The sequence below is a fragment of the Monopterus albus genome, unplaced genomic scaffold, assembly GCF_001952655.1.
Source record: "Monopterus albus unplaced genomic scaffold, M_albus_1.0 scaffold239.1, whole genome shotgun sequence".
In the NCBI taxonomy this organism is placed as follows: domain Eukaryota; kingdom Metazoa; phylum Chordata; class Actinopteri; order Synbranchiformes; family Synbranchidae; genus Monopterus; species Monopterus albus.
In genome coordinates this window covers 514,764-540,860 of record NW_018128119.1, presented here as the reverse complement: position 1 = coordinate 540,860, position 26,097 = coordinate 514,764, and the positions used below count along the sequence as shown (strand labels likewise).

The following is a 26,097-nucleotide window of genomic DNA, read 5'->3' as shown; positions in this document are numbered from 1 at the left end:
CTACTAATGATGATAACACCAACAAGTTCACCTCACAGACAAAACAACAAACGTAAGAAGAGACGTCATAAATGCAGCGTTAAGGCCTCAAACATAACCACAGAGTTAATGGGGTTTGGCACATATAAATATGTCTTGTGCCCCTTCTGATTCATTTCAATATCTTTTTCCTCTTTTTAAAAATAAAACTCAAATCAGAAATATTCTGAATTTGTGCTGTAACATTTCAGAAAATAATACAAGCATTTGTTAAGATGATATAAATATTAATGTCACTGGGCCTGCTGAGACTGCCTTAAAACATCTATGGGGCATTAACAGGCTCTAAGCAAAACAGTAAACGTGGCTCTGAGCAAAGATGTTTACTGCAAAAATAATCTCCTCCAATGTTCAGGCACGAAATTCCACTATTTACCTTTAATCCGATTCACTGCGCCTTTGTTAAAGACAAACACCGGGGTGTTTCCTGCCATCTGTGGATTTTCATTTTTTAAAATAACTTCATTGTTCCAGTTCAACGTTATGGAGTTGCCAGTCTAACTTTTGCACTGGTAATGTGAATAAGTCAAAGTCGGAGCCGCGGTGAGAGGAGACACCCGTGGAAACAGCAGCGGTGGGCGGGGCTCCACCACATCTGGATGAAAAACATCTGTATTGCTGTCGCTGCCTACATCAGAGTCTCCGTGCTGAGGATCGACCGACGGACTGACTGACCGAGCGCCCGTGTTTCCAGCTGACTGCGCCGCAAACAATGGCTCGATGCGGGGCGGTTTGGCCCGCGACCCTCGTCCTGCTGACGGCCGGTGAGTGCTGCCCGGTCCTCGGGCGATTCCCCTCTTCTCCTCGCAGCTGCTGGCGAAGGTCTGGAGGGCCGGGCTGAGGGGTAGAAGTATAACAGAGTAAAAAAAATACAGCACTAGTCTACAAGTAACAGTCCTGGTTTCAAGACTTACAAAAGTAGGAGTAACGGATTCATATAAAGTATCACAGTAATAGTACGCAAGTAGACTATTCTCATTTTCTTCTCGTTAAAGTATAAGTAGTGAAAGTACACAAGTAAGTTTCACAGTACACAAATATGCTCAGCGTATGTAGTTAAAGTATCACAGTAGTAAGTACTGAATTTTACTCTAACTCTGGGCTGGACAATGATCGATGGAGTATAGCCAGACCTTTTACTGAAGTTAAAGCAGCAGTACCACAGTGTAAAAATGCTCAATTCCTGTATTAACTGTTACTGGAGTAAAAGGATTACATGCTGCTGTGTTGTTGATGCTGGAGGATGTGAATCCAAACGGCACAGATCAAGTACTACTGGACATAGTACTGTGTATTCTTGGAAGCCATCTGGGAAACTTGCACTACTATAAAAAGTATAGGTCTGTAGTGGGCAGCAGGAGCATACAGTGTAACACCACAGTAACACAACAACACACCGGCTCCCTGGAGACAAGGGTGCTCCAGCACCTCAGCTCCAGGTCAGCACTGACCACAGGGTCAGTCTCTGCTTGGCAGCTCCGGTCTGTTTTCCCCAAACCCCCGAATGCCAGGAGTCCACTCCAGGTTCTGTTTCCAGCCCATGTTTTCCAATGTCAGTCTCTCGGGTGCCCAGGTTTTCCCTCCAGCTCTGCCCCTGACACACACTCAGCCACAGGGGTACCCACTTACTGTACCTTGATCAGCTGGACTGTCTTACTTTTGTGTCTCTTACTTGTTGTGCATCTTCTTGTATTTGTTTGAGTTGACTTTTCAACAAAAAACATGAACAGAGACTTCACAGGGGCCCCCTGACCACCTGGTCTCCTGAGTCTGTGCCCGGTGGACCCCTTCAGTAATCCTTCCATGCTGCCAGTAAACTGCTACAAAAAAGAGACAAAGCTAACGCTTCTGAGTTAGCACTGGAGCTAACACTCAAATAAACAGCTGAGCAACAGGTGCTTTTCCTTTTCTTCTTTTAAGCTGAAGTGACATGAACAGACAAAGAGGAACAGTGTGTGATTGTCTCCCATTCACACTGTGGCAGAGGAGGGTCACCAACAGGCAGCAACCAGAAAATCCCACCCAACCTTTGTAAAAGTACCTCCACATTAAATCTACACACTGTGTGTGTTTGACCTCATGGTGTGTGTTGGATTCAATAGTTACACTGTGGGAAAAAGCTCAGTTTATTAGGAACCCCTGTCTCAGAGTGAGTCAGTCTGATCCAACAGTCCTGTGGTGAATCCTCCTTTGTGAACATGCTGTCCATGTGGACTGGCTTCTCCTGAGAGCGGGTTCTGTTATTTAGCCTCAGAAACACCTCGTTCAAACTGTTTGAACAACAATTGAATGAGACCACCTTCATCAAGGAGGACTGATTTCGCATGTTGTATGAACTGTAGTCTCAAAGCTGCTGTTCTGCAGAACAGAGACCAGACTGCCCAATTTTTATGCAGCTGCAGGTTTTTCTTTATCTTCCTACTTCACATTCATAGTTGAGTTACACAAAGTATGACCAGTCAGGGCTTCAGTGCTATCATCCAGTGTGACCTCCACGCCGTGGTCGATCAGTGGAGCAAAAAGGTCTGAGCTTCTGTTTGTGCAACGTGTAGTGACTTCATATTGTGTGTTAACACCGTGTCTGTCCAGCTTCACCTTTGATGGTAGGACAGAGCCAAACTAGCTGTTTCCCCTTGTTTCTAGTATTTATGCTAACAGCTGCTGGATTGCTGGATGTGGCTTCATATGAGAATGGCAGCATTTTACTGTTTGCCAATAACCCCGTGTCCCAGAATGTGGAACTGTTCCTTTAAAGCGACTGAAAGCATCCAGAGCTTTAGTGCGTGGGCATAAACTCATGAGGTTGCAGATGTGTATGTGTGTGTGTATGTTCTGAGAGGGGAGTGCTTCGATTTCTCATGAGGCTTTGAGGGTGGAGCAGTGGATATTAATTTGGCTGAGAAAGCAGCTCAGTGCTGGCTTCACTCTATTCCTACAGAGACACACACACTGTCTCATCACAAAAACATACACAACTGTTACACACATGCCGAGGCTCCATTATACTACTGTGAATGTCTTACTGTCTCTGTGAGGACACTCACACCATGCAGTGCCCTAAAGCCAGGTCTGAACCATCAAGCAGCCCTTAGAAGGTCAGAGGACCGGCAAAATGTCCTCACTTCCAAGGTCTAAAATTAAAAGTGGTCCTCACAAAGAGAGCTGTACAAACACACACACACATGCACCAGAAGTTGTTCCAGATGTTTTTTTTCTTTCCAAACTGAGCTGAAGACAAAGGAAGAAGAAAACTAAAAGTGCTGGAGCAGCAAAACACTCCCTGTAACTAAAACCAGCACTGTGTGTGTGTGTGTGTGTGTGTGTTGTTTTGCTTGAGCTGTGTCATCTGTGTCTGATCACTGGACTTGTTGTGATGTAGCAGAGCATCACACACACAGACACACACAGTGGTTTTAGCTGGGGCGGCTGTGGCTCAGGAGGTAGAGCACTCCTTTCTTCACCAGAAGGTCGGCGGTTCGATTTCTGGTCTCCACATGTCACTGTGTCCTTGGACAACACACTGAACCCCAGGTTGCTCCTGGTGGCTGGACAGTGCTGCCATCAGTGTGAAATGTCCTCATGCAGGACTAATAAAGGAATGGTTATCATTATACTGTGTGTGCACGTGGACTGATTGTGGAAAGAAGCACAAGAGGACTGCAGACGACAACACACCATCTGGTGTATGTCTGTGTCTCTGAGGGCTCAGTTTGTCTCTGTGGAGTTGCTATGCATCTCTCTGTGGTTATTCTTTGTAGTCATATAGTGTCTTTGTGTACGTGTTGGATCATAGTACTGTACATGTCTTTAGAGTCATGTTATGCCACTGTGTGGTTGTTCTGTTTCTCTCTCTGGTCATTTGATTCCAACAATTAATACTGACAGTCACACACAAAGACTGTGCACCCTGCAGGCCCATTCACTTGCCTGTCCATGTATGTACACCGTGCACAACTCCACATCTGTTACGTAACTCACACAAAGTGATGTTACTTCCTCCAACAGTCCTGTCCGCTCGCAGCATCCACACAGCCTCACTGGGGTCTGAGCTGTCCACGGTGAAATGGTAAGGATGTTACCGAGGCTACAAAGGTCACTTTCAGAAAAAAACGACAGGCTGTAAGTCTAGACCTCGGGCCCTCGGCCAGCTTCATTCTTCCTGGGACTCAGCTAAAACATACAGAATCACATTAAACTGATCTATTCCAGTTAAAAGTTACAGTAATCAGATCCCACCTGGACTACAGGTCTAAATTGTTCCAAATGAAAGTTGAATTCCCTCCAGAACAATATGTACTGTGTAAGTGTTCTCTGATCTGACAGCAGTGCCTTCCAGAAATGTGGTTACCTTACCTGCCCTGTCTCTCATTTATTCTGCAGGTCTTCCCCTTGTTGTCCAGTCTCTCAGCCACCTGAACTTCAACCTGTGTAAGTGGTGTGAGATGTCCAGCCCGACGTGTAAGGACAGCGTCTGCATCAGTAACTGCTCCCTGTCGTCCTTTTGCACTGTCACTGAGGAAATCTGTGTTGCCATATGGTGAGTAGGCCGTCGTGGACAGACAGTACGTGCATTTAAACCACATCCACTCCTGGGACTGTATCCCTTTAATTCAGTGACTAAACATACTAGGTGCTGCACCACCCGTGCTCAGAGAGGGATGGATTCTTATTTCTTACAGACATAAGTGATACAAAGGTCCATGACATGTGGTCAGCCTGCATTAGAAGATACAGTTTTCCTGTTTGGTTCCATTTGTTCCACTGGTGTGACAGCATCAGTCCTCTGTCGCAGACTAAAAAACCTTGACCAGCTTTCAAACAAACTGTGGTGTAGCAGTTTAACATGTCACAGCAAGAGAAATCTGTCAAATACTGAGAGTTTTGTGGTAACACCCTAAAGTGACCTGTTGTTATAGAACAATTTATGAACCATTAATAGGAAAGGTTTGTCATGATAACAAGAATCTGAGCAGGTATGTTTGGCATGGAGGCTCCTCATTACCCCAAGTGTTTGCCCTTTAATTTGTGTTCTGTTCTGTCTTTTGTTTGGTGCTGTGAGTCATCCACTGGGTCATGGTACTGCTCTTGTCAAATCCAAAAGAACAAATAAAAACTGTGCTGAAGCCTTTTTAGTGTCCAGTACAAGTCTGGTGTGTTACCATGCTCAGTGTTTTCCTGCAGCACAGCCCCAGGAGCCTGCACACCACAGTGCAGCTCAGCCGCATCACTATGTCGTTGATCAGCTTCCTAAAACATCTTGAAGCCATTTCTCTCAACTTGCTACTGTTGTAGGAAAAATCATGACCACTCTTTGTTCTCCGCCTTTTGGATCTGAACAGCTCACAGCAGTTTTCAGTGTCAGAGCAGGATGAGCCTCTGTAGCTTCAAACCCTCTCACAGTCCTCAGGGATCACTGTCTTCAGGGTTGGAAAGTTCCTGTGCTTCATGCTTTTGTTTGGACAGCAGTGCTGGGATCCCCCTTGCTGCACTCCTCTCATTTCCTGTTCATGTCAGCTGGCCCGACCCACCCAGCTTTCTGCAGGAAAACAGCGATAAGAGAGAAGTGGAAGAGAAGAGAGGAGTGGAAAACGCTGGTTTATTCAGGTCCAGATTGACAGGGATCAGGCGGCAGGAGCTCACTGAACAGTAAACTTTAGACCCAGTGTTCTTTATTCATGTGACAGATGTTAAACAGAACTGATCCAGGACTTTGTGAACTGGTGTTTGTGGAACCGAATCCAGATCAATGCAGAGAACACCAAAGAGCTGGTGGATTTCTGCAGGCCCAGACATTCCCCTCCAACACCAGTGAATATCCAGTGAATGGACAGGGAGAGAGTGGACACTTATAAGTACCTGGGTGTTCACCTCAACAATAAACTGGACTGGTCTAATAATGCTGAGGCACTTTAAAACAAAGGCCAGAGCAGGATCTACCTGCTGAGGACACTCAGGTCATTTGGAGTGCAGGGGACACTCCTAAGGACCTTCTTCGACACAGTGGTGGCATCAGCCATGGAGTGGTCTGCTGGGTCAGGAAAACCTCGGACAGGAAAAGACTAGACAAACTGGTCAAGAGGGCCAGCTCTGTCCTGGGAGGCCCCCTCAACCCAGTGCAGGTGGTGGGAGACAGGAGGATGCTAGCCAAGCTGACATCCCTGCTGGAGAGCTCCCACCCCATGCACGAGACTTTGTCAGCACTGGGTACCTCCACCAGTGGGCTGCTTCACCCCAAGTGTGTGACAGAGTGTTATTGCAGATCTTTCCTTCCTGCTGCTGTCAGGCTGTACAACCAGCACTGCTCCCAGTAGATTTATTGTCTCAGTCACTGTCTTCTGCATAAAATCAGTGTAATCAACTAGGAAATGCTGTGAAACAGCCAGTGTGGAGGTGCCGATCACATCAGGTCACTCTGTCACATCTCTAGTACTTAGGCAGTGGAAAAATGCAGTTCCAAGTGATGATGTCACAGCCCTTTTGGGTCAAACTGGTTTTAGATGTTGAATGACTCCATCACAGTGACAGTGTTTGGTGACAGACACTTGTTATTTTGCTTTAAATGTGTTTGCAGGAGGAAGACCAACAACACCATGATGGTGCACACCATGTGTCACCACCCCAGTGAGCCTCTAGAGGGCGTAGACCCAGGCCTGTTGCTGAACTTCACCTCCAGAGAGTGTCATATGGTCCCTCAGCCAGCAGAGGACGGAGCCATGATGGTCTGTGGCTGCCGGGGAGACCATGAGTGCAACGACAAACTGATCTTCAACAAGGGAGCAAACGGTGAACAGATTGGGGGGGCTGGTAAATAGGTGGTGGGCTGATTGGGTGTATGGAGGAATGAATGTATGGATGAAAGAATTGTTGGCTGGGTGGGTGGATGGATAAATTGGCTGATGGACAGATGATGGATGCATAGTATTTCCTCTTCCTGCAGGTTACTCCAAGGTGCAGAGTAAGGACATGATCCCAGTGGTGGTGGTGAGTTTGGTGCCTCCTGTCCTGGTGGCCACAGTTGCCATCGCTGCCTTCTACTTCTACCGCACCCACAGCCCTGATAAACCGGGCCCTCCTGCACGCTCTGACTGGACCACCAAATGTGCCCCAAAGCTCTACCAGGCTTTGGACCTGCCAGGTGGGGGGTTGGGGGCTCAGGGGGAGGGTGGAGGAGGAGGTGTGACAGGTCCTGGATCTGAAAGGGATGGATATAATGTCAAGAGGCCATCTCTTGACAACAACATCATCAGTGACATCACAGACTGCTTGGGCCAAATGGCTGAACTACTGCCTATCAAACTGGAAGTACTGGTGGGGAAGGGGCGCTTCGCTGAGGTGTGGAGGGCATCCCTGCTACAGGGACAGAAGGGTGGAGATAACAGTTATGAAACAGTGGCAGTGAAAGTCTTTCCAGCTGTAGAGTATGCCTCATGGAGAAACGAGTGCTCCATCTTCTCGGACCCCTCACTAGAGCATGAAAATGTTGTTCGATTCCTGGCAGCTGAACAGAGGGGTCCACCTAGTCAGGCACTCATAAATTACTGGCTGGTTCTGGACTACCACAGCCTTGGAAACCTGCAGGACTTCCTCACTGCAAACATACTGAGCTGGCAGGATCTTGTTGCCATGGCAGGCAGCATCGCTAGAGGGCTAGCTCATCTCCACAGTGACACAACAGCCAGAGGGGTACCAAAGGTAAATCTGTGGAAATCCAGCTTCTCTGACCAGGACTATATTTGTTGTTTTGCGCTCATCTTATATTCACTGTGCTCCTCTTATGCTAACTGCACTAGACTAGCATTACATACTGCACATCTGACTCTCAGATGTATTGAGGCGGCTGGTTGTTTGTTGTTTCCAACCAGTAACTGGTGTCTAACCATTTAGTTTTTGTGCTTAAATGTTGCACACTCAGCTTCTTATGACAACAGAAGTTTGGTACATGATGACAGCTTACTGTGCTGACCACGAGGTGCAGCAGAGCCCTGCTGACCTATATCTATGGTCCAGATAACAACTTGTAGTAACTTTTTAATGCCATGATAACATTGATGTGATGTGGGTCAGCCTGTTGACAGCACTTGTTGCTGGTTGCCTGTGTTGCTGTAGGTGCCAGTTGCCCACCGGGACCTAAAAAGCAGTAACATCGTGGTAAAGAGCCAGACTGAGTGTGCTCTGTGTGACTTTGGTCTGGCCTTGAGACTGGACCTCTCCCTCACCGTGGACGACTATGCCAACAGTGGACAGGTAAAGTGTTCAGGTTCAGAAGTGAGAGGTGTCATTAAGCAGAACTGCTGTGTGATGTTCTGGTCCAACTTGTGTCATCCTGTCCAGGTGGGGACAGCTCGCTACATGGCTCCTGAGGTGCTGGAGTCCAGGGTGAACCTGGAGGACCTCGAGGCCTTTAAACAGATGGATGTTTACTCCATGGCTCTGGTCCTGTGGGAAATGGCCTCCCGCTGCCACGCCATCGGAGGTAGGGGCATTCTGTTGTTCCTGTCCTTTATTTTCATGCCAACAGTTTTTGGTTCCCAGTGCAGGACCAGGTTTTAGTATTTTGGTGGAAAAGACAGTGAAATAAAGTTCAAGTTAAACATTTTCAGTATATGCTCTCCAGCTGTGGATGCTTTTACATCTGCATAAAAATAAACATTTAATGTGTTAACAGCAGGTCATGCAGTCTTATAAGTGGCTTTGTAAACATTTTTAACAGTTGCTATCATCACTGTACAAATGACATAAAGGCCCACTCATCTGTTTCTGGCTTGGGATTGTGGTGCCGTGTTCACATCATCCCGGCCTTCTCCAGGAAATGTCATTTTCTGATGTATATTCACCAGCTGCTTACACATTGCACTGCTGCACCTACATGAACCAAATCAGCAGGTGGAGACGCCCACACAGTCCAAGAACTTACACTCTGCACTTGTCATTGCACTTTTGGGCCCTTATTCACATTCGCATTCAGCATTAGTACCATCCCTGCCTTCCTATCCACAGCCTTAATGTTACATTACATGATAACAAACTGCAGCTGCACTGACACTGGAGGTAATGTGTGACTGTGTGTGTGTTGTTGGTGCAGAGGTGAGGAGCTACGAGCCAGCGTTTGGCTCCCAGGTGTGTGAGCAGCCCTGCGTGGACAGTATGAGAGACCTGGTCCTGAGGGACCGAGGACGGCCCGAGATCCCATCGGTGTGGACGCAGCACCAGGTTGGACACAGCCACCCCGTTTATTCTTTCTAAACCAGGAGAAACTCATACTCTTACTGCATTTAATGACGTCTGTCTCCATCCTGATCCCCAGCGTGTTCAATGTTAACATAAAAAATAAACACTCTTGTGAATAAACTGAAATGAAACCGAACTGCTTCAGGACATCCTCTCACCTGTCAGCCAATCACATGCCCTCCAATCAATTTTTCAGTTGATTGGTTTAATCAGTGGCATTAATTTCCACTGGGAATCTTTTGTTTACAGCTTCTGTTTGATTCACTCAGTAAAACAAAGAGAATAGAGTTTCTGCTGTCACCGTGTGTTCCCAGTGTTTAAGATAACTCCACTGGGTGCTCACTGGTTGTCTGCTGTCTAACTCCGATCCTCTCTCCTCCAGGGGATGAGTGTCTTCTGCTCCACCATCACTGAGTGCTGGGATCACGACCCTGAGGCCAGACTGACGACTCACTGCGTGGTGGAGCGCTTCAACGCCCTGCAGCGGGATGAGGAGGAGGAACTGAGGCCAGACACTGACAGAGAGGAGGATGAACAGAGAGACAAGGACTCACCAGACCAGAGTCACTCCTTCTCCACTGCTGCTTCCTCGCCCTCCTCCTCTGCCTCCATCGAGGTTCCTCAGCCAGTGAGAGACGGTACAGAGGTATCCCATGATTCCCTGGTTTACACTGGCTCTGTGGTGTGAGCCTGTTGCTGGCTGCATTTACTCTGCCAGAGGAACATTGAACATGTTCAGTAAAGGATTATTTTCAATGCTGAAGAATCTGTAAACAATTAACTTCAGTAAAGTATCAGAAAAGGTTCAGTTCAGTAGTTTTGATCCAGATCAAAACCCAAAGATATACAATGAAATAAAGCAGAGAACACAGCACATTGTCTGGTGTGTTTAGCCACACTGGCAGCTCTGGTTAGACCTCTGCTTTGGTCCAGACCACAGCCTGTGGATGGCACATCACCACTTCATGCTACTGTACAAAAGTGAACAGTCGGCTTCACCTGAAATCACAGTTCTGCTGGCAGAGACAGTTCTGTTGTATGAAAAGGTTTTATCCTGTTGGAGCTGGTCTCTAATTTGTTATGGTCTTATTTTTTAATAGTTACTATGATTATCCTTGTTGTAACCTATAAACAGGAGAAGGAGCTCTCTCCTGCTATGGGGAAGGTATTTGTCGGGTTAAACAAATCATCACAAATACTGGCTCCGCTGTGCCACTACTGACTCTATATACGATGAATACGCCACCACCACTTCCCTCCACTATGCAAAAGTGAAGCCAAAATATCATAAATACAGTGGCTGCCATCTTGCTTTTTTTACAACCAGATTCTGCGCAGCAGCAACCAAGTGGAGTGACAGCAATCAAAGCTGTCAGTCTGAAATAGAGCTCAAAATACACCTCTTTTTACATCATCAAATAATTTATTAAAACAAACCTGAAAGAAAAATGACCACTTGTAACCACATCAGCCTGATAATATCTACCAAACACCACAGAAATAATCTCTGGGAAAAATGTATCTGATGTGTACTTTTGTAATTTTTTAGTGTAGCTCATGTCCCATCCACTAACATAGAGGGGGCGGCGTATATGACCTGTACTGCAACTAGCCACCAGGGGGCGTGGTGGCAGCACTGTCCATTGTTGTTACAGTCACTGGTCTAAACAGTGAATATCTGGTGTGATCTTTTTAAAGCACACAATCCCCGCCAAATACTCAGTTATATGTGGATATACACATACACGTAGTTATGTTGGTGCTCCTGAGATGTAATAATAGCAAGCAAACCTCCAGTATCCTTAATGTTTATAAATTTCTGAATACAAATGCAAAACACAAATACAGAAAAGCACTTCAGGATCACCAGCTCTTGTTTGTTGTGTAATAAAGTTTGTTTTCTGTAATCAGTTAACGATTAATGATTCTGCCTTTCTGCCCATGTTATGAGATGAGAACATGAGAAAACACTGATGACTGAAGTAAACCGAAGTAATGTCTGCTTTTTAAAATTATATTTATTTGTTTTTCCAAGATAGTATAAGCAGCAAGGTAACAAAACAAAAATAAGTAAATAATTTTTTTAGAAGCTAAACCAATAACACTGTGGTAAAGCTAATCCAATACCCAGCTCGGCTCACAGACTTTGAACAGGAGATTCAAGTCTGATATTCAAGTTTTAGCTACACTGTGAAATTTGTATTTTATGAACGAAGTCGAAGAAGAACAGTGGAAAGAAGGATGAATGTAATCAGACAGACAACGCAGCCTTTCAGTAGTCACGTCTGGGACTGCTTACTGGAGCCTCCACATGAATCACATCTCAGCTGGTCTCTCTGAAGTTCGTGGTTCTGTTTTTTCTGTCTGGCCGTCACAGTGTGGGAGGCATCGGACACACACTAACAAGAAGTGAGAAGCTCTGCTGACCTGCTCCAAGAAGAAGAAGAAGAAGAAGACGGGCCATGTAGAATACTGTTATTTGAGGGATTGTGGACAGCAGCTTTATTGTTTACAGATGAATTACCTAACATACTTTATCTTTAAAAAGTCTAACGCATGTTCAGCCGACACATGACCCCTTTACCACACATGCCTTTTTTTACATATAAAATACATACATATTTTAAACACGTGCAAATTCCTAAAGGGGATCAACAGGGCTACACAACGAATTTTTCACCGCAGTCTCCCTGCGGGCTGATCCCACAAAAAGACACACGTAGCCTACTGTACTTTCCGGTGAGAGTGACACATCTTACCAACAGACGATCTTTGCAGTGCTGTGCTCTTCGACATCTGCGGGCGTACCGCAGCAGCTGTCACTGCACGTTTTTATTTTACCGGCTGGTGTTACTCCCATCACTGCAACCTTTCTCCTGAGATTTAGCGATCGGTACTTTCCGGGATGCTGACGTTATTTTGATTCAGCCTGCAAGCGATGAATGCAACGAGCAGTGATGGGACCGGACCGGCGGAGGTTCTATTGACTTCGGGCTGTCGAGCCCCGCTCATCACGCGGGTCGGAGGATGGAGCCGAGGCTCAGCGGGGATGGCAAGCCGTCTGTGTCCGGGTGCCTCGGCCCTGTCCTTGTCTTCTCCCTCCTGGCTGTGTTAGTGAGCTGCCATGGGACTTGCAAACACCGAGTGCCGTCTCCTAATGAGGTGAGCGCCGACTAAGCTAGATTTCATGCTAGGCGCGGTGGATAATTAAGTGTGCTGACATTGTGCGATAGGATAAGCACTTTACTGTGTCCTGCTCCACATTTTCGGCGATGTGTAAATGTTGTTTATGCGCTAACGTCAAACGTAAAACAATACTTTAGCACGTTCATTTTCCCCTAGTTATCAGTTATTGAAATTAGCTAACGTTGGATTTGTTAGCTAGCTGGCAGGCTAGCATGATGCTACTTTCCTGCTCATAGGATTTACTGTGTTTAACGACAATAGCCGCAATGTTCAGTCTGTTCTTGGCACATTTAAAATACAGGCATTGTGTTCAAAGTGCAACTCCATCAGATTTAAATGTTCTTCATACAAATGTTTCCTTAGCAGCAACAAAAAACACTTCCGGGGGTTTCTTCAAAGTAAAAGTGTCATCTGTGCAAACATAACGTTGAAAATACACCAAAACCTTTAAATATATATTTTACAAGTAAAAGACCTGCATTTAAAATCCTGCATAAAGTAAAATATCAAAAATAAAAGCAAGTGGCTCCTGTGACTGATTAATGGTTATGTACTTTATTTATGACTGTTGTGCCATTATTTGTCAGATTAGTTACAGATTGCCTCTCCAATCTGATTACTTGAACTGCAAGTAATTTCTGAAAATTTACTGTATTTCAATATATTGTGTGTTGTGTAAAGTGACAGCTACAAATTTGATCCATATCACCCACTCCTTGAACTTGAAGTACACAACAGCCAGTGTGCCTGAATGCCTCTACTTGTCTGTGGTGTCTTACTGTTTTTCTGGACCTCCTTCAGGTTGTCCATCATGTGCACTTGAAGCCTGAGCGTTTGACCAAGAGAAGCTCTCCTGAAGACCTGCAGCTGAAGATAAAGATCATCTACGACTACAGTGTTGACCAGTAAGTGCTGCATCAGCTCACCAGTCAGCATGGACAGAGACCAAAGCAGACAGGACAATCACTGCTCAAGGCTCACTGTGATTGATAGTGCTACCGCCCTCATAAAAACCTGCTTAGAGCTGCCCGTGACTCAGGCAGCAGGTGTACTCACTGTGTCACCACACTATGTTCAGTAAGTGATGTTCCCTGACTGATGTGCTCTTTCTCCACAGGCTTCCTGCAGACAAGAGGAGGCTGGTGAAGGTGAGGAGCACCTGAGAACGTTGTGTGTGTGATGTAAGATGCAGCTCTGCAATGATTATTCAATTACTCAGCAAGTCAAGTCACTCAAAATTAATAATTTGGCTGCAGAGACCTACAGGTATGCTTCAGGACCCTGTGACATCACTGGTGGGTGTGTTTGCAGGTGCCACAGAGCACAGCTGTGACTACAGTCAGCGGTGGTGTTTGGTGCAGTTAGAGGTGAAACAGGCTGAAACACTTGTTGCTCTGTGTTCCTCCTTAGGACAAGCTGTTTCCTCAGGCCATCGACTACCTGCAGAGGGCCTTCAGTGTGAGGCGCAGGGTGGGCCCTGTGCTGCTCAGCAGGTACGTAGCCATCACACCATGTCCAATTCTGAGCTACAGCTGATGGTTTTCTGCACACTAGTCATAAGAATAGACCTACATTCACCAGTTTTCTCAGGGGTTTCCCTTCGAGGTACAAAGCTGGAGAGATCTAGAACATGAATACTAAAATGTTCATGCATGAGTGCTGTTGTGTGGTTCCAGGTGTAGCTGCTGCTTCAAACAACACAGCACAGTCCTCACTTATCACACTGAAAACAATGGTGATGTTCAGTCAGACTTTGGGGGTTAACTCCCGTCTTTGCTGCCTTTTCCATCCTCTAGTTGCCCTTAACATTTCTAACCACGATGCTAATTAATTTAACTTCTTCATTTGTTGTGTCTCCTCAGACAATGTGCAACCAACCAGTACCTGAGGAAGAGAGATGACCCCCATCGCTACTGCCAGGGTGCCTGTGCAGATGTCACCCGGTGCGGCCCCGTCATCGTGCCACAGCACCACCTGCAGGTCAGTGAACGCCACAGATTAAGGGTATTAAGATTAAGAGACTACAGACGTGTTGGCAAAATGCTGACGTGGCGCTAGAGGAAATGTCAGAGGCTCACCACAGTTATTTCTGTTAACCCTGAGGGGATCATGAACATCTGAATCATATTTCACTAAAAACCACATGTGAAGGTGCCAGAGAAGGGTTCAGATGATCTCCCAAGTCCTGGGAAACATGAATGACCCACAGATTTCTTCATGGAACAGTTGTGGAACTATTTCAGTTTGGCCTAAAGAGACCAGTCAGTTCAGTTTGTGATTCCCTAAGTATGTGCAGGCTTTTACATCAGACGTTGTGTTTGTCCATTTGACTGTTTTTCCACATTAATGTTTAGTTATCATTGATGAAAAGCATAAAGCATATTGTCATAGCTTTCACTTTTGTTTTATGTAGTTGTAGTCTCATTTTTGTCTTTGAAATAAATGCTAACTAAGATTTTATGTCATGTCTTTGCTGATGAAATGAGACCTGAAGAGAATGAGTGAGTTACAGAGAGAAGATTAAAGCAGCTGGTGAGATGGATGGAGTGGAAGGCTACAGAGATGAAAGGAGGTTTTTGTCAGGATGTTAATCTCATTGTGGTTATTGTAGCCATGGGGCAGGTGCTAATAATAGAGCTGCAGCCTCTCCTGCTGTCCTCTCCTCTTAATGCTGAACATGTGAGGCTCTGAGTCCAAAGTCTGAAGCTCAGACTTATTTCATTAGATCCACAAGCTTTTCCCGTCCTTACTGTGGAGAAGTTTTACCTTCAGACTTTGGTCTCTGAATCTTTTTAAAGGTTTCCCTTATCTCATTCTTTATTATATTATCCTTTCGTAGCAATGCAAAGTGTGCAGTGAATCAGGGAAGTCATGTGGCGCCTCAGGCCCCCCAGATGGCCCCGGAGTGGAGGGGTCTGACTTCGTGCTCTACATCAGCGGCATCACCACAGAGCGCTGCGGACAGGAGAACATCGTGGCCTATGCTGCCTACTGCCAGCTGGAGGCGGAGCTGGACAGGTGGGGTGGGAGACGCATGTGGTGTCACCTTGGTTCGGGCTGATTTTACCACGTTATACTCTCATTAAGATGTTGCAGGACCGTAATGACGTCCTGTAAGTCTTCACTGTGTACCTACAGAATGACCACACAGTGCAGCAGAAGAGCACAGAGAGGAGGTTTACCTGGTTAGCAGCTAACACCAGCACTGATTTACTGCTCAAACATACTGATCTCAGTCATTAGGCTGGAGAACATTACAGACATACTACAAGAATCTGTGACGCTCTTAGGAAGATACACACTTGTGTAATGTCTGCATAACAATGACTCGGTGTATCATGTGTACTAATTATGTGGCTGATCGTGGTGCCTTGTTACCATAGCCTTACTGTCTCACCATGATTTCTGACCCTGACACCTGGTGTGGTCCCAGTTGGTGTGCATGTTCCCAGCTAAGTGTGTGCGTGTGTGTGTTTGCAGACCCGTGGCAGGCTATGCCAACCTGTGTCCTGCTATGATCTCCTCTCAGCCTCAGGAGTTTGAAGGGATGCTCTCCACCGTCAAACATGAGATCATCCACGCTCTGGTCAGTACAGCTACTGTGCTTTCCTTGATGTTGGGAGAGTTTCTGACCAAGATGCTCGGCTTTAACTGTCTCTGATGAATCTGGAGTGTTACTAACATGAATCCTCACTAGATACATCTTCATATTGTTGACATTCTCATCAAGAGTTGAAATGAAAGATTGTGCTGTAAGAATGAATTCAAATCCATACTTAAATCAGGCCTTATTGTGTCATTAAACCATTGCAGCCTTTGTCCAAAAACCCTTAAGAACTCAGGATAAAATGAATCAGTGTCAGCACTGTTGGAATCTGGAGAAATATCATCCATTAGAAAGTTTTAAAGAGCTTTATTCCACCAGAAGTTGAAAGCCAAACTGAACCAAAGCACTGACTCTGCATTTATTTGCTTTTACTTTGTATGCAAATGTCCTGGCTTTGTCCAACATGTTTGTTTAGTGCCGCTGTGTCAATGTGCATGTGTTTAACTGTGGCCTGCCAAAGTGCTGCAGAGAAAAATATGTTGCACCAAATTTTGACTTCAGGACTGTATGTGGACGCTGCCCAGTTCTGAATTCTGGTGTGACTGGTCTTCAGCCATGCTCAGGACGGGAGGTGTGTGGTTGCTTCTGTTCTTTTAGATGTTGTCTCTGAAGCTGCCTTTCCCTATGTCCACCAGGGGTTTTCAGCAGGTCTGTTTGCCTTCTACCACGATGATGACGGCAAACCTCTGACTCCTCGCTTCACCAGCGGCCTGCCCGCCTTCAACGAGAGGTGAGCACAGTCTGTGTCTGCCTGTGTGCATCTGTGCTTCCTTGGTGCTCTCATCCCAGACTGCAGTGTCACACACTGGCAAATCAGTACGGTGTGGTGTCAGTGTGTGGTGGACAGTATTTACATGTCCACCAGTGTTTCATATCGGGGGAGGGGTCCTTGCTCTGGACAGGCCGCTCGCCGGTTTGACTCATGTTTTGTATGGAACAGATTTTCCACCCTTTATACTACACTCAAAACATGAGTCACTGCAAGCTGCACTTCATTGTAAAAATATGATTATCTGTAGATCCATTCACTTTGTTGCTGAAAGCTAGATGTTCAGATTGACACCATTCTTGTGTCTGTACGGTAAATATGAAGCTGCAACAGCACTTAGCTTATCTTAATGACTGGAACTGGGGAGAAACAGCTAGCCTGGTTCTGTCTTCAGGTAATAAAATCCACCTACTGGCTTATTTATCAACATGTTATATCCAGTTCTGTTCAGTGTAGGTGGTCATAATCATTCAGCTGTTGTGTGGTACAGTGTCTCAGATGTATCTGTATGTATGAAGTGACTGAAATGGTTATGTTTAAAAGCCAGGCTAATGTCTGTCGTCCACATGCCTAATGAATCACGGTGTGAGATGGGTGTGGTTGGTTCTGCTGTTATCAGTCACTGCCCGTCTACAGCTGCTTATGTTAAACCTGTGTGTGCCAGCCTGGGTCTGTACCAGTGGAGTGAGGCTGTGATCAGGAGTGTCAGCAGACTGTGGGACGTCAGAGGAGGGAGGATGGTCCAACACCAAGTCCATGTCCTCGTCACTCCCCGTGTTGTGGTAAGAAGAAGTAGAATCCTGGTGGAATCAGTTTCCCTCCATTAAAAAATAATTTTTCTGGAACATCTGAATGCATTGCAATTTTGCATGAAAAAAAACAACCAACCTAACAGGGTGAATTGATTGCTGATTAATTCTTGCAGCTATAATCAATAATGAAAATAATAGATATTGCAGCCCTGACTCAGGTGTGTTCCTGTCTGGCTGCAGGAGGAGGCGAGGAGGCATTTCAACTGTCCCATCTTGGAGGGGATGGAGCTGGAGAACCAAGGGGGGGCAGGAACGGAGCTTAACCACTGGGAGAAGAGGCTGCTGGAGGTACACATACCGGCTCTTTGTTACAGCATCACACAGGCTTCTCCCTGTTTCTGCTATCTTCTCTGTGTCCCTCAGAACGAGGCCATGACCGGCTCCCACACCCAGAACCGGGTGTTTTCTCGGCTGACGCTGGCCATCATGGAAGACAGCGGCTGGTACCGAGCTAACTACAGCCTGGCTCAGAGGCTGGACTGGGGCCGCGGTCTCGGCTGCGACTTCGTCATGAAGAGCTGCAAGTTCTGGATGGACAGGCAGAGACAGAGGTCACAGTCCGAGTCCCTAGTGCAGTTTTGAGTCCCTTAGATAACAGAGAAAGGCCACTGTTGTCATTTTAAGCTCACAGTACCAGTCAGACTGTTGGTAGTGCTGCTTCATCTTGATCTACTATTTTGATTAACCAGCAGTAAGATGGGGGTACATTCGGATTTTATGTTTGCCTGTAAGGAGTAGCGTTTCCTGCTGCCAGGCGTCTGTGTCCAGCACCAGTGCTGTCATGTTTATCATTTGATTAGCTACAGTTTTGCATCATGTAAGAAACCTGATTAGTTCCTTTTTGATAAAAGATAAACCTTGATATTATAACTGAAGAACTGTGACTGCCTTACCTCAGCAGTAGTGTTAAGTGTTGTGTGTGTCGTTGCAGGCAACACGCTGTGACTCCGTATTGTGACACAGTGCGAGCCTCTCCTCTGCAGCTGACCTGCAGACATGACCAGCTGGCTGTGGCCGTCTGCAACCTGCAGAAGTACCCACAGGAGCTGCCGCTGGAGTACCAGGTACAAACATCTGCACCTGAATCACAGCGGCGTTCTTTGATATCTGCAGCACATCCTGTGTCATTCAGTCAGAACGCTTACACTGAAATATTAAATCATGAGCTCAGTTACCAGAACCAGTGGCAGGCCTTCAGCTCCAGTGCATTTCTGAATTTAACAATAGATTTATTTATACACTGTGTGCCACATTGCAGGTAGAGGTGCAGCTCAGGATGCTTTAAAAACATCAGATTGTGGGTAGTATGTTGTATTATGCTGCAAATGTCTCACCTAACTGATCAGTGTGTTTCTCAGTATTTGATTCAGTTGTGTCCGTTTGCTGGTTTTAGCCATTCAGGGCCACACTAGTCTCAGACTGTGCTCTGTCAATAGACTGAATGTGTTTGTGTGTGTGTCAGTATTTTGAAGGGATTCCAGCTGTGGCTGCTGATCAGTTGCCGTTCTTCGGGGGCGCTGTGGAGATCGCTGACTACTGCCCCTTCAGCCAGGAGTTCAGCTGGCACCTCAGTGGGGAGTACCAGAGGAGCTCCTACTGCAGAGTGTCAGAGAACCAGCCAGGTGCTGCTCACACCACTGCTGCCACTACCATCGCGTTGCTGAGGTGTCAGTACGCTGCATGTGATGTGTGTCAGCTGATCGGCCCTTCAGTCAGTCTCTAATGGCAGATATTTGCTGTGTGACTACAAGTCAACACCAGTAACCATGGTAACTGTACACTAGCATGGATAGATGGAGGCAGCACTGAGTCAGTATGAAAGCGTTCATTCAAAAATGGCGCCCTCTGCAGGCCAGACCCCTGCTGCATTTGTCTGGGTGAATTAAATCTGAGACCACAAAGAAACTATGAGAATATTAGCAGTCCTAATGATTTTCTTATGGTTTGCTCAGTAAAATGGATTACTTTAAAACTGACTCTGCAACTACTCTCAATACTGTGGCAGAATGAGAAATACATGTGGTTGTCAGCACGACTGACAAACAAGTCAGTGTGACTGACAAGTGTGACGTAACGAGGCCTCGTTTGGGGTGGTCATGTGGTTTCTGGTGTGGTAAAGTGACGCTTCACAATATTGTGCGCGATACTTTGAAAGTTTGACACGGTGTTGAGTCCTCTGCAATCAGTGTATTATACAGAACACAACACATGGCAACAACTACAGTCACACAGAGGACAGAAACAGTAAAAAGCAGGACCAAACCACACTGAAAGGTGTTTTTACAGAGAACAAAAAGTAAAAAAAATTTAAAAAAACTTAAAACTAATGCACATTTTCATCAAGAGACCAGCTCAGAGTGACCAGTGGGTCAGTCACAGCAGGCACATGGGCAAGCTGAGGCTTACTGACAAGTTCACTGTCAGCATCATCAGTGCAACTGCTCATGGAACAGGTGCTGATGTGCCCACTAACATGTCTGAACAGTGTGACTGTTATGTGTGTGCTTTCAGACTGGTGGAGGAACTACGGAGCGGAGCAGTATGGGCCAGACTCTGTGTGTCTGTACCAGAAGTCTGCCTTCATTATGGAGCAGTGCACCAGGAAGATGACGTACCCCGACTGGGGCTCCGGCTGCTACAAGGTGCTGTCAGTAGAATAAACCCATTGGGAACAGTTGAATCTGGATTATCACGTGCTGACTGCTAATGAATCTTAGACCCAGTTCACAGCAGCTTGTCCATTCGTTGTGGCTCTGATGTCAGCTTAAGTTGTGCTTGTCCAGCCCTGCTTTTATCAGCCAGACTCCACACCGGTGTCTCCAGCTGGTCTGAGCTCTGTTCATCAGCTGCTGTTCACTTCACAGATGTTTCTCCCTCTGATCTCATCATTTTTGCTTGTCAAACCAACAGTTTCCTCATTTCCAGGGTTTATGCTAAGCTAAGCTAATGGCTGCTGGTTTCAGCTTCATATTCACTGTACAGCCATGAGAGTGGCATCAGTTTGAGTGTAACTATAGCCACTGAGCAATACTCAATGGCAGTAGTGTGTACAGTCTGGTCATCAGCTTCAGAGGTGTTTGAATTTAAAGTTCTTTGAGCATGGACTTAACTAATACACTGAAATGAAGTACAAATAAAGTGCAGTGCACTCACAGATCACACGTGTGTGTTGCAGGTGTCCTGCTCGGCTCAGGGCCTGACGGTGTATGTTCAGGATCGCTCCTTCCTCTGCGTCCGTAAAGGTCAGCTGCTGAGCGTCAGCGTCCGAGTCAGCGACTGGGTTTACAACGGCATCCTGATCTGCCCTGCCTGTGCCGACTTGTGTGCCGACTGTCCTCTCCCCCACCAGCTCCTGCCTGCCAACACCTCCAGGAGTCACCCCATTGGTCAGGGTCACACCTCCTTTTCTTATTGTTGCATGGAAACACTGGTGGTTATGAAGCTACAGCTATAGATTTTATTTATTTTTACACATAACACTAAGGGAAGGTGTCTGCAGGCTGGACAGCAAAGTGTGGAACACAGGGAGGTTGTAATGCTGTCATCTGAGGCTGGTTACTGTCAGAATCTAGGTGGAGAATCTGCTTTGCAAGCTGCCGGTGACTTCTCACAGGGAGAAATTGAACTACAGCAGAGATGCAACGGGGGGAGGCTAGTCTGGTGAAATAAAGCTGCCTAGAGCAAGAATTATTAACCTGACAACGAACGTCAACAAAAACAGACCTAGCCTGTTGAAATGAAACAGTTCAGCCTGGGCTTTTCACAAAGACAGAACTGCAGGAGTGTTACATTGTTGTTGGAACCTGGGATTTGTGTTACTCTAGACTGATTCTTATTCTCGTCTAAGAATCTCTGTTTCTGTGCTTGGATCAAAGTATCTGCTGTTTATACTGAAGTCAGTATTTCAGTTTATATTTCAGTGCATGTATGCATGTGATTTAAATGTAGCTTTAACATCCAAATCGCATTTGATGCTCTCGAGTTAGAAGATGCAGTAACGGAGTCCTGACCAGCAGAATGAAGCCAGGTGTTCACATGTGTCTGTTGCTGTGTTTATTTCAGACCCGTGCTCCAGCTCTCCAGATCTGGCCGTCACTCTGTGGCTGCTGCTGCTCAAACTGCTCCCTCTAGTGGCCGGACTGCTGCTTTGCCACTGCAGCTGATACAGCGTCACATGAAGTAACACACCGAGGCAGCTGGACCTACTCTCAACTGTAGACTTCTGGGTTGCAGATGTTTCTTCCTCCTTTTGTCCCCCTCCTCCTCTCTTGTTTCCGTCGTTCCTTCCTCAGGACACTTACTCTTTCATTCCTCTTTTCTCTGTTTCTTCAGCTCCTTTCATAGCAACTGTACCTCTCACCTCAGTCAGGGATCTTGGTGCTGAAGCTCCACCCAGGTGTTAGTATGGGCTACAGTCTACCATCTGTACCTTCTGGAGCCTCTGGTTTGGACAACAGTCAGTCAGATGATTAGTTTGGCCCAGGACAGCAGACCGGACTCTTCTGTCTGGAAAACCTGAAAACTCCCAGAATTCTCAGCTCATCTTGGGACCACACTGCTTTGTCTAACTGCTTTTCTTTGTTTGCGCTGCTGTGACAGAACTGGCGCATGTTTTGTCACTCAAATACACGCAAGAAGGAACGAGAGTGAAGATGGCGAGAAACCGATCGTCCCAGTTCCAAGCCAATTTCTGTCACTGCAGCGGCCGTCTCCAGTCAGCCCATTAACAAGTGGTGGCCTGGTGGCTGGACTGCAGGACTGTTCATGGCAGTTCAGTGAGTGTAAGGCTCGCTGGCTTTAAAGCTACCTTTTATTGTGTTTTTAATCTGAAGCTGCAGCCTTCTTACTGTGTTTTAAATAACATAAGGTTTGGAGCTGTTTAAATGTTTTGGTCTGAAGCCTCTTTTACCCAGAAAACCTGGGAAGGTTCCTGTCTGCAGAGGGAGGCAGGGGGTGACAGCGGTGGAGCACGTTTCTCCTCCTCACAGGGCTGGGGAGTGGAAATTCACTGCTCCTTTTGTTTCATTGTGACAAGCTGGAGTTCAGCGATTTTTCATTTAAACATCTAGTTTAATCCAGAAACTAGGTTTGTTGTAAGTTCCCTACAAAGAGAGCAACATTTCTTTGGGTCCTACCCATGGTTTGATTTACACTGGCTAAAATTCAAATGCTTGTGTGTGCCTGTGTCCCAAGCTACTAAGTGATTTTGGCAGCGATTCTGAGTCCTTTGTCTGCTGATTTCGGGTTTTTTTTTTTTTTTTTTTGACATTAACACTGATTAGATAAGTGTCTAACATGTTGAAACAACAACTGTGGATTTGAGGTCTGACACCTGGTTGTTCTGGAGCTTCAGCATCACAAACTGATGCTCCTGGTTCACTTTACGAGCTGAGATCACCGATGGTGTGATCTGAACTGTGAAACTGACGTGACAAGAATCTCTGAGAGAAGTCGTCTGACCCTGTCAGCGTTGTTGGAACTATAGAAACATTCAGTCCACTCTGACTGTACAGCAGCATTCGAGTGGAGCATCTTACCTCGCTAGGGATCTTTGGCTGAGTAGTGACACACTGACCAACAGTTTTTGTGACATCATTACTTCGGTGTCATAGCAGTACTTTTTCTTTCTGAATACTTTCTCCAGCCCTGTCCTCCTCCTACAGGATCACAGGCTTGATTAAATATTTGTCCCTGTGACAGACGCTGTGCACGGCACGCAGAACGATGCTGGTGCCACAGAGATTTTCAGGAGCTGTTACTGAGACAGTGCTGCAGGTGCCAGTGGTGCTTAATGTTCAGAGGCGCATAATAAGTACACTGCAGGAGGACTGTGCAGGGCAGTGTATCGCTGGCTCACAGCCCGCATGCTGCTCCAGGTTCAGGTGTTAATGCTGCTGTTGTGGCCAAATGAGAACCTTCAGAGTCCGGGGTCACCAGAAACCCAGAGCGTGTGCAGGAGCTGGTCATTTTAAAATCTTCATGTGTGATAGAGAATATGAGTTTTCTGTGTGTTGCTTTCGTGGTGCTGCAGTAGAGAGATGATACATTTGCATGGATACTTTCGTCTTTCTTTCCAAAAGTTGAGAGATGTTGAGCGCAGGCTGAGCACAGTCTCTGCAAGGTGACGTCAGGCAGCTGCTGTTGTACTGTGAGTTTTCCTCCATGCTGGAGGGTTTCATTCCAAAGTGCTGTGATCTGATTGTATATGTTGAGCTTGGTCCTTCTATCTGTCCTTACACTTGTGGCCAGATATACATGAGCACCGCCCTGGATCTGTGCTGTCTCAGAGATTTTTCATGGCCTGGTTTCCCCCAGTCATCACTTCTGTCCATGAGAGCAGAGTTTGGTTCTCAGAGGATGAACTCTGTTTCGGGTCCTCTCCTGTAGCGGAGGACAGTATTTTTACATGTTCACATGTTACATGTCATAGTCTAATTGTCATGCTGTATGAAATTTAGTGAACAGATGAATTCTCCAGAGGATGAACCCTCCGTCTCTAACACTGGGAGTCATCCTGTGTTGAAACATCAGCTTCGAGGCTGTGTCCACAACCAGCTGAAATGAGTCACACCTGGTGTTTCCACAGACGTGTGAACAGACCAGATGTTCTCACATCAGAACATTTTACATTTCAGTTCAGTCTGTGCACGTGTGGCAGTTTAGGAGCTCAGCTGTGGTCACATGAGCTGTACACGTCACTGACACACATGGATGTGAAGCAGCAGTACAGCAGGGTCAGAGCTGAGCGTTGAGATGTGGAAACAGCCTAAGCTTCAGCTATAGCTGTGTTTGCTACAGCTCCACAAAACTGTAGTCATATGTCAGAACTGTTTCCATCCACTTGTCTTCACATATAAGAAACTTCAAAACTGGAATTTGAGGAAAAGGTCCAAGTATGGAAGGAGACCAAAGTGTTTTGTGTGGCTGAAGGCGACTGTGTGGACACACCAACCAGACGGACACAGACTGAGCGATCACGCAGACGTGAAACATGAGGCTCAGGCTGGACAATCAGTAGAAGTGACAAACAGCCAACAAGTGGATTTGTTACCTTTCTTATTCACACGTCTGGTGTGTGTGTGGGGACGAAGCTATTGTGTAGTGCAGCTGGTTGATAATAAGTGAAGCTGGCACACTAACCCAAAGGCCTGGCCTCAGCCTCGGAGGACGTCTCCGGCTGCGCTGAAGTGAAAAGGCCACACCCAGTGACCGAGTGAATGTTTATTACCTGTGTGTCTGTCCATGCTCTCCGATGGGTGTCAAATGATTTTGGCAGAAATGTGACAACAAGGAAGTACTGAACAAGAAAACATGCATCTCTGCTTTGTGGGCTGTAGAGCTCGGTGCCATTATTGTCAGTCATGTGCAGGTCACCTGACCTCAGCCCACTTGTAGTGACAAGAAAGAATTTCACCTGGACCGACTGTGAACTTGTCTGGCTGCAGGAGCCTGGGTTTTTGTTTTGCTGTTTAGATGTTTAATGTGACTGAAGTTGCACTGACCTGAGAAAATTGGACTTTGAAATAAAATCTAAAAACCAGTGTCAGTAGAATTCTGTTTATGGAGTCTCGAGAAACCTGTTCACAGCACTTTGTACTGCTCCGTTGTCTCTGGTTTATTTAGGTTTTATACAAAGGGCTGCTTTGACTGACATTAAATGCTGCCTGTATTTCAGACAAGTCTGTGTTTTGTCTTGTTTGAAACCACTAAAAACTCCAATACATTAGTTACATGTGGATGTTTGCAGCTAAACTCCAAAACCCGTTTTCTGTAACTTTAAGTTTGAGCATCGATGTTAGGATCTCAGTTTGAGGTTGTGGCTCTGGGCATTTTGTGTTTAAATTGAAAAGCAGTTTGTTGGTGCATGTCTTGAAAACAGCAGCTGTGATAACTTCAGCTAAAACCCTTGAGTCAAGTAAATGTATCCAGGAACCTCTGAAATTGCACCAACACGTCTGCATCATTGACCACTTCAGGAAGCTCATGATGTTTTGGGTTGTGGTGAAATAGCTGCATCATGTGTCTATAAGTGCGCCTCTGGTTAAAGATGGTGTTGTACTAGACTGCCTCCGTCCTGCACAGAGACATAGATGGTAAATGGTCTTATACTTATATAGTGCTTTTCTATACATTGCAGCACACTCCAAAGTGCTTTCACACAACTTGGCCATTCACCCATTCGCACTCCCAAGCACTCACATTCATGTACGGCGTCAGTTCACCCATTCGCACTCCCAAGGACTCACATTCATGTACGGCGTCATCACCGGGAGCAACTGGGGTTTCAGTGTCTTGCTCAAGGACACTTCAACATGTGGACTGGACAAGCCAAGAATCAAACCACTTAATCCTCCAGTTAGGAGACGACCTGTTCTACCTCCTGAGCCACAGCCAGGTATGATCCCCACATAGATGAGGGTTTCAGAATATTAGGAACACTTCTGACCATATGCAGT

General features: G+C 46.2%; 2 protein-coding genes across 2 annotated transcripts; both read left to right on the top strand.

Moving 5' to 3' along the window:
- The first annotated feature begins 472 nt into the window (after positions 1–472).
- On the top strand, positions 473–10,662 carry tgfbr2l (transforming growth factor beta receptor-like). The gene is made up of 8 exons (XM_020620516.1): positions 473–803; positions 4,420–4,576; positions 6,611–6,822; positions 6,977–7,731; positions 8,146–8,283; positions 8,371–8,512; positions 9,122–9,249; positions 9,650–10,662. Exons 1-8 carry the CDS (start codon positions 752–754, stop codon positions 9,953–9,955), a joined length of 1,890 nt encoding a protein of 629 aa, XP_020476172.1. The 5' UTR covers positions 473–751; the 3' UTR covers positions 9,956–10,662.
- A 1,358-nt stretch (positions 10,663–12,020) lies between these two features.
- lmln (leishmanolysin-like (metallopeptidase M8 family)) lies at positions 12,021–25,766 on the top strand. Its single transcript, XM_020620515.1, has 16 exons — positions 12,021–12,429; positions 13,255–13,358; positions 13,571–13,601; positions 13,864–13,946; positions 14,316–14,433; positions 15,293–15,471; positions 15,934–16,039; positions 16,696–16,790; positions 17,494–17,611; positions 17,822–17,929; positions 18,005–18,192; positions 18,573–18,705; positions 19,104–19,263; positions 20,153–20,283; positions 20,817–21,027; positions 21,704–25,766. The coding sequence occupies exons 1-16, from the start codon at positions 12,295–12,297 to the stop codon at positions 21,802–21,804; spliced, it is 2,001 nt and encodes a 666-aa protein (XP_020476171.1). The 5' UTR covers positions 12,021–12,294; the 3' UTR covers positions 21,805–25,766.
- Positions 25,767–26,097: the final 331 nt, after the last annotated feature.

Excerpts from the sequence above, each read along its gene's own strand:
- lmln (XM_020620515.1), top strand. The coding sequence starts at position 12,295 with ATGGAGCCGAGGCTCAGCGGGGATGGCAAGCCGTCTGTGTCCGGGTGC. Across the intron at positions 16,791-17,493 it reads CTGCCCGCCTTCAACGAGAG|CCTGGGTCTGTACCAGTGGA; the intron begins GTGAGCACAGTC and ends TGTGTGTGCCAG. Across the intron at positions 18,193-18,572 it reads ATGGACAGGCAGAGACAGAG|GCAACACGCTGTGACTCCGT; the intron begins GTCACAGTCCGA and ends GTGTCGTTGCAG.
- tgfbr2l (XM_020620516.1), top strand. The coding sequence starts at position 752 with ATGGCTCGATGCGGGGCGGTTTGGCCCGCGACCCTCGTCCTGCTGACG. Across the intron at positions 4,577-6,610 it reads GAAATCTGTGTTGCCATATG|GAGGAAGACCAACAACACCA; the intron begins GTGAGTAGGCCG and ends ATGTGTTTGCAG. Across the intron at positions 9,250-9,649 it reads CGGTGTGGACGCAGCACCAG|GGGATGAGTGTCTTCTGCTC; the intron begins GTTGGACACAGC and ends TCTCTCCTCCAG.